Source organism: Oryzias latipes, chromosome 11 (genome assembly GCF_002234675.1).
Source record: "Oryzias latipes chromosome 11, ASM223467v1".
Taxonomy (NCBI): Eukaryota; Metazoa; Chordata; class Actinopteri; order Beloniformes; family Adrianichthyidae; genus Oryzias; species Oryzias latipes.
In genome coordinates this window covers 9,974,782-9,982,531 of record NC_019869.2, presented here as the reverse complement: position 1 = coordinate 9,982,531, position 7,750 = coordinate 9,974,782, and the positions used below count along the sequence as shown (strand labels likewise).

Here is a 7,750-nt window from a genome sequence, read left to right as displayed (position 1 = left end):
AAATCAGTGAGGTGGAATTAATATTTTTGCTCTGTTACTGGTAATTGGTTTTTGAAACTTCAAATGAATGAAACTTTATGTATATAGAATACATTTATAGCACTTTGCGATGCCATCAGGGTACCAAAGTGCTTTACAATAAAAAGATAGATAAAAAGAAATTTTTAAATTGAAAAGATTAAGAAATAAAATTTAGAAAACAACAGCATAAACTTACAAAAACAATAAAATACATAAAAGACATATTGGAATACAATAAAATGAGTAAGAGTAGAAGGCATTCTAAAAAAGATATGTTTTTAAGTTGATGTTGAAAACGGTTAAGGTCTGACATCACGTGCAGTTCTGCAGTGTTTCCACACATTGGAGGGTAATAAAGGACTGATCAGTGTGTGCTGCATCACATGTGTGTTGTTTGCTGTGATGCATTTGGTCTTTTATGTTATAGTAAAATAAACCAACCATGTCTCCATCCAAACGGCATTTTCCCATATCAATATAATTGAATTGTTTCATTTTGAATTTTTCAATTATTTCATTTTAAAAACCAGATTGATCAGGTTGGATTGTTGAAAAATACAGTAAATGGATTCATCAATTATGTTGATTAATTGTTACACTCCGGTTACAAAGGTAAAGTTGCATTAATAGCTTTAATTAGCTTTCCTGATTTGATCCAACAGAGCCTAAAACAGCAAAAAGCCGACAAACCCAGCTGAGTGGCAAATGTCATGTCCCATTTTCACTCCCTTTGCTTGCTAGTGTTACACATCTGACATCCTGGCCTCATGGGGGAGCTGTTCCTTGAGTTTTGGAGTAAAAATCCTACAGTTGAACTTCATCTCTCCTGTTCAGCATGCGTCCCCTTGATTTTTTTTCCTGCGTTTTCTTCCGACATTCCTCCTCTTTTCCATCAGCCTTGGGCTCCAGCTGTGGACAACCGAAACAGACACAGCACCACATCAAGGCCAAACTACTGGCACGTGTTTGTGTGCATGTGTTGGCATGTTTTTTTGACTGGAGTAGGCACTACAGCGGGGCCTGAGATACACTGCCCATTCCAAAGGGTGTTATTTTTGCCCCTTTGCAGGAGTAGAAAAAGGTAAATATACTGTAGCTAATGTGAAATGCTTTAAGATTGATGACAGGAGGATGTCAAAAAAAGCTGAGGAAGTGCATCACACAAGTCAGTTAAAGGTTTGAGGGGGAAAATGGAATATTTGGCATGCACATTGTGTGTGTGGGTGTGCAAGCATGCGTGTGCATGTGTTTAACAGTATGTTTCCCTCTGGGTGAGAACACCTTTTTGGTTTTTACTGCTGTGCTGTTCAACTCTGTTATCGTTGGGGATCAGACTTTTTGTTGCCTGTGTGGCACTTTTTGTCTTCACAAAGCAACTGCTCCAGAGGTGTGGACCGAGACCGCGTGAATCTTGAAGAATGCTTCACCTGCACTCAGTCAGTCAAAATGGTGTTCGCCGTTCACACAAACATCTCCATGCTGGGACTGAAGGAAATCCTGAAAGTGAGCGTGCATTTGTGTCTGTCACCATCTGGTGACAAGAGCCTCACCCCTTTAACGCATTACACTATCTTAACGCCCACACGCTCACCATGTGACCTCCAGTCAATGACAGGAAACAAGCTAATGTCAAATCCTGCTTCTTGCAACCCAGATCCTCTTCTGCTTCCAAAGACTCTCTGCTCTGTGTGCTCACAAGACAAAACCGATTTCAGGGGAAAGCAGCTGCAACACACTAGAGCTCCGTTCAGTTTGGGTTTATTTCATTCTGAATTTCTACATTAAGGACATAAAATTTGTCTCAAAGGGCAGCGAACTCCTTCACCGTGATATCTGTCAATGGCAGTGCAGTACAGATAAGATCCTGATGACAGTTATGATTACATAATTGTCAATCATTTAAAGCCATGAGAAAAAAAGAGAAGCACGCCCTTTTCAGTTCTAAGTTTTACTTCCAGAATCAAGAGAATCAAAATTGGCACCTATAGCTGGAATAAATTAAAGGGGAATGTTTCCAAATGACAGTATCAGTCAGAGTTTTGGTCCTTTTTTGTGCAATGTTTGCAGACATTCAGATTTCACAAGATCCTAAGACCTTGCATTGCAACACATTTGTGTTTTTTTTAATCCCTTTTCTGAAAAATTTGATAGTTTTGTTTGTCAACATACTACAAAAACAGGCCATTAAGAAATAAGTACAAAATTCTTACCTCATATTTTCTTTAAATAACCAAAGAAATCTGCCAGTTGTGTAAAAAAAGGTCTTACCTCAAATTCTTATTTTTAGAAAAATGCATGTTTCCTCTATCTAAGATTATTTTCCTGTTGAAAAACTTTCTGGATTTGATTATTTTTCTTGCAAGACAGAAAATAAGGCCTTTTTTCATGAAACAAGGATCTTTTTACTTTCTTAATGTTCAGTTTTTGCAGTGAAAGACTAAATTCCAATGGGATTTCACCAAGGTTTTTCTTAAACCTTTATAATGAACAAATGGAATGATAAGTTTGCACTAAAAGTCATTGATTTTTGGGGTCTTATTTCTTAGACGTTTTAATCAGAAATCAAACTTTCTTTATAAGGCACTTCACACCCGAGCAACACAAAGTGAATAAACAACAAAAGCATCTTTAAACTTTAAAACCAAAACTATTGCATTAAAAAAGGAAAAAAGAACTCATAAAACATGCACAGTCCCCTTAATCTACGGAGCCCATGTCCTGACATAGAAAAAATAAAATATATCTCGTTCCCACAAAATAATTTCTTGTTCCCACGAGTTAATATTCCGTTCCCACAAAATATTATTTCGATCCCTCAAATTGTGTCTCTGGCCCACATTCATTCAAGAAAGGAAAGAGAAGAACAAGAATGATCAATTTATTATTGTCTCAATGAATATAAGAAAAATATCATAAGATTTATGCTGCTTTGCCTTACGATTCACCAGACAGTTCCGCCACGGAGCTCTTTTGCTTGTCATGCCGGCATTCGGGCAGCTGGCTGACTAAAGTAAAGCATAAGGAAATTTCATTGAGATCCATATTCCTTTATGCAAAAAAAAGTATTCTGTCTTCAAGGTCACTACTCCTATCATCATGTTGTCATTTTTTTTTAGTTTAAATAAATTTAATTCCATTTTCTAGTTTAGATTTCTTGACAAAAAGACATGTATAAAGAAAATTGAGCTTAAAATTCCCTTTCTGACTTTTAATTAATTTAAATTGTTGTAAATCAGGAGCAGACAAAAAAAATGCTGTCTGAAAAAGAGCGTATTTGTGAGGTACAGAACACTATGGGCAGGCCCAAATCTCCCTGCTGTGCTCCATTCTGATTGTAGGTCACTAGATCCATGTACGTCTTTGTTTTCCTCGTCTGAGAAGGTATCTGCCTCAAAACTGCGTGGTTGGATAGCTTTGATATTGCTCTCCATATTTTTTTCACTGCTAATGTTAGGCTAATGCTAATGACGTGTAAAAAGAGACATGAACTTCTTAAAAAGCAGAAAGAATCCCTTGTAGTATAAGGTTGAAAATTGTGGGTATAAATAACTGAACCCTAATAACCTTTTGTGTGTCTTATTTGAAATCAGTTGATAGTTATTAGAGGGTGTCCCATAACAGACCAAACAGTGAAAGTATTATATTCAAGATTTAAATTTAACTGAATAAGCTTTTTGCTGGGTATCTCAAGGGCTTTTTAAATAGGTGTTTTTTTTAATTTGGTGGTAACTGTTTGTATTGCCCCCTTTCCTCTCCTTTCCAGTGAAGCCCTTAGTTCATTAAATTTTAAATGGACAACTATTTTCAAAGTATAAAAGGAACAAGTGTGCCATTAGAGTCCTGATGTTTTTTTTTTTTTTTTATAACCACATATTTATTTCTTACGTACATTGAAATGGCTGCACGGTGGCATAGTGTTCAGCGCTCTCGCCTCACACAGAGAAGGCCCTGGTTTGAATTCCCTTGTGCATTTGTGGGGTTTCTCTGGGCACTCCAGCTTTCTCCCTCAGTCCAAAATTAGGCTTCATAAGTTAATTGGTTGCTCTTGATAGTGTGCCCTGTGGCAGACTGTCCACCTATTCAGGTTGTACCCTCTCTTTGCCCAACAGTAGCTGGGACAGGTTCCAGCAACCCCATGACCCTGAAAGGGATACAGCAGATTAAGATGTATGAATGAGAAATTTTAGGTTAGCATTCTCTGCCAAAAACCAGTGTGCATTGTCTTTTTTTCTCTCTCTAACTTGTCCTGTCCAACAGCTGAACAGCAATCACATCAGAGCTGAAGACCTCTTGTGTTGGACAGATTTTACTTTTACAATAGGGGTTTATGGATCTTTACAAACCAGGTGTATATTTGCATAAACCCCTTTTGTATTTCAGGCCAAGCTTTATTTATAATAATTATATTTATATGCATTTTTTTGTTGGACCGGATGGAAAAGGAAAGGAGAGGGAGACAGTGGGATGTTACAGATGGGGGTAAGGGGTTAAAAAGGAGAAAAATTTAGGTTGGGGGGGGTTGTCAATAATACAGAGTCATAACATAAGATTGTCATAAGTAAATTGCATGAATTACTTCACACATATACACACGCCAACACACCAACAAATAGTCTGCACACAACTGTTCACAGATTGGAAGTATATTCATACATTCATGAAGGCAGATTTATCTCACAAGACTTACACAGTGCGCACAGACTGAAATTAATTTATGCACACAAAAAGGTACACACGAGATTTCCATAACCAATATTCTTGGAGAGGGGTGTAAAATCATTACCCATACCCATATTCGAGCAAAAGTAAATAAGCAGGTGAGTTGAAGGAATGTGTGCTTCTTATAGTGTACCTTCACATTGAATGCTCCAGTAAAGGCAGGAGGCCCAGCACCCTACTCCCCAGAGCCAGGGGAAGACAGCACAGCAGCCCAGCCAATCCAGGGACCCAAGAGCCCCACCGTCAGACACAGACCCGGCAACAACCACCCTCACGCGCACTGGACCCCCACCACGGAGGCGGAGCCGAAGGCCAAGACCCGGCGGCCCCCCGCCCGACAAGTAGGAGCGTGCAGAGCAGAAGCCAGGGCAGGGGCATCTACCACCCAAAGGTGCTCCTTGCCGAGGACGAACCGGGAGAAGCTGCAAAACCGACCACCCGACTGGGACACAGGCGACAAGCAGAGGCCCCAGACAGGGCCAGGGGACGTTGAGCCTGAAGACCAGGCTCTAGTTGTTGTGATGTTGTGGAACCAACATCGCCCCTGGCCTTGTGGAGCTGCAAGGTCAGGGGCGCAGGAACCCCCAGGACACCACCCATGCCCTGGCAGCAGCCACCGGCCTGCCCCACCCAGTCTGGGGGGTGGGACACATGGAACAATGTAACTGTCACTCTCTCACAGTGTGTTTATGTTTGTGTGTATACAATTTGTCATTTAAAAATCTCGGAAACAAGTCTGGCAAGGCATTTAAAAAATCAAATGTAAGCATATGTCCAGGTTGCACTAAAGACCCACTGTGATGAAAATTGTTTTCTTAATTTTCGTAAATCGTTCTTGTGGCACTTCAAAATGGCATTTCTGAGTATTTCTTTATTCAAATTGTTGTGTCAGGAGCAGACGACAAAATGCCATTGGAAAAATAGTTTTTTAGTGTGACATAAAGGCTACAATGGGAAGGGGGCAAGCTTACTCCAACAGTTCCTAATGAACTTCTGCCGCTCTGCGAAAACTATGTCTTAAAAACGATAGTTTTTTTGTTTTATTTTTAGTTTAGCTACAATGGCATACAATTATAAAATACCACTGGGAATACCAGTTCAAAAACTGATCAGACTGGGAGTTAAAAATCCAGGGCACTAGATAGTCCTGCAGTCTAAAGTCAGTGGGGGATAGCAAGTGAGGGAATTCTGACATGGCGAGTGTTTGAATAGCTAAAACATGGAGTTGAATGGATTCACAAAGATTTAGGCCCTTTAATGATATTGTTTGAATTTACAACTGTTACAGTCTTCATAGTAGAATATGTTTATTGATTTAAATCAAAATCACACCAATTTGGTTTTCCTTGATCCATTAAAATTTTTTTTTACTATTTTTTAATTTTGACCACATGATCATTTCTGCAATTTATTGGTGAAATTGATTATTTCTCATATTTTATTCTCTTCATCTTTAACTCATTTTTATGGGAAATATGGTTTCCAATTTAGATGATTTACAACATTATATCAGAAAAAAATATATATAAATTATTTTTATATTAATAAAAACATAAAAATAGTGAAATAATAGCATTTAACATAAAACTTGATTTTATGTTTCGTGTAGGAAAAAACTAGAAACTTTGACAATAGGAAGGCAATAAGCAAGAAAGAAATGGTTTAACCTGCTCTCTCACTGTTAGATAATTGTTACAATCCAAAATTTCCTTATACCTAAACGTGGTTCTTTAGGAGACCTTAGGTTGTTTGTTATCTAGGACAATTAGAATGCACATATCTCAGCGAAATGTCTTTTAGGTCTTAACTGAATATACAAAGCATATGGTTTAAAAAAAAACTTCCAACAGGGGTGGAGTGGGTTGAATGCATGGTTGAATGGGGGGGAGGGAGTGCTCACACTGAAGTAAAAAGAAGCTCAAAGTTTACAAAAGCAGAGCAGACACTGCAGACAAATATTCCACTGCAGCCACAACTCTTTGATTAATACTTCAGTGTTTAGTTTCACCCACACGTCTTTTCAAAATAGGTGTTTATGCTGCACATGAAGCAAGCCAGATGACTGTGCGTTCATGTGAGAGGGTCGCTACATGTGCATGCATACAGAGGAAAACAGACACAAGCGCTTCTATGTTCTCTAGAGTCGTAAACTGCTGGCTGTCAAGACAGACTGAGGTTCCAGGCTGAAATGTTGCGTTCCGATTGACTCAGGTCTGGGCTCTTTCTATTTGCTTCATGTGGTCAAGAAAATAACTCAAATACATTTATCCAAAATAAATGTTGACTGGATTCATTGCATGAATACCTGCCTTTAATACTGTGGAAAAGTGTTGGCAGTATGTGGAACAAAAGGGACAAATGAGTTACTATGTTTTAAGAAATGCAAAATTCAAAGAAATAAAAATGTTTAAAAATTAACTTTATAGCATGTTTTGATAAATAATTTGATAAGAGTGGCGTAATATTTGCCATGTTAACACCATTTTTATAGACAAAATATGAGTGCATCCAGTTAAATACCAGAAACCACGGTGTTACAACATCAGAACCAAAAGATTTTCTGGCTTTGGTGGTCAGCATCCAGTCCTTTTTGAAGCAGAAAAATCAAAGCTGACCTGTCCAACAGCATCCATTACTGTCAAGGAGCATTCAAGAAGCACTTTATCTGTTTCAGATTTCACCAGGTGATGAACAATCATTGACTGTAGATGAGAACTGGACTGAGTGTGGCATCCCCCATAAAAAAGGACCCACTTCCTCTAACGAAATTAAGTCAAGACAGTTGCTATTTCTACGTGATAGAAACGCCACCATTTTGTCCTCAGTAAGCAGTGATTGGTCCAAGTCGATTAGCGTTTCTATGGCCACCACTCTCACCAATCAGGAGGGAGTTTGTTGGAAGTCCACACCCGTACCACTTGAAAGCTGGCCCAGGAGAATCTGTCAATCAAACATTTTGAACTTTGAACATGAGACCACCTACTTTTAGTGAGGCTTCTGATTGATCAGT

General features: G+C 38.7%; 1 protein-coding gene across 2 annotated transcripts; it reads left to right on the top strand.

Annotated features, from left to right (window-relative positions):
• The first annotated feature begins 766 nt into the window (after positions 1 to 766).
• LOC105355063 lies at positions 767 to 7,155 on the top strand. 2 transcript variants are annotated; one of them, XM_011480823.3, is made up of 3 exons: positions 767 to 1,102; positions 1,395 to 1,524; positions 4,869 to 7,155. In XM_011480823.3, exons 1-3 carry the CDS (start codon positions 789 to 791, stop codon positions 5,403 to 5,405), a joined length of 981 nt encoding a protein of 326 aa, XP_011479125.2. In that variant the 5' UTR covers positions 767 to 788; the 3' UTR covers positions 5,406 to 7,155. The 2 variants fall into 2 exon arrangements, with proteins under 2 accessions (XP_011479125.2, XP_011479127.1); XM_011480825.3 differs by having other exon boundaries at positions 791 to 1,102; positions 4,894 to 7,155.
• The last annotated feature ends 595 nt before the right edge of the window (positions 7,156 to 7,750 follow it).

Excerpts from the sequence above, each read along its gene's own strand:
- LOC105355063 (XM_011480823.3), top strand. The coding sequence starts at position 789 with ATGGGGGAGCTGTTCCTTGAGTTTTGGAGTAAAAATCCTACAGTTGAA. Across the intron at positions 1,103-1,394 it reads CTTTGCAGGAGTAGAAAAAG|CAACTGCTCCAGAGGTGTGG; the intron begins GTAAATATACTG and ends GTCTTCACAAAG. Across the intron at positions 1,525-4,868 it reads GACTGAAGGAAATCCTGAAA|TGTACCTTCACATTGAATGC; the intron begins GTGAGCGTGCAT and ends TGCTTCTTATAG.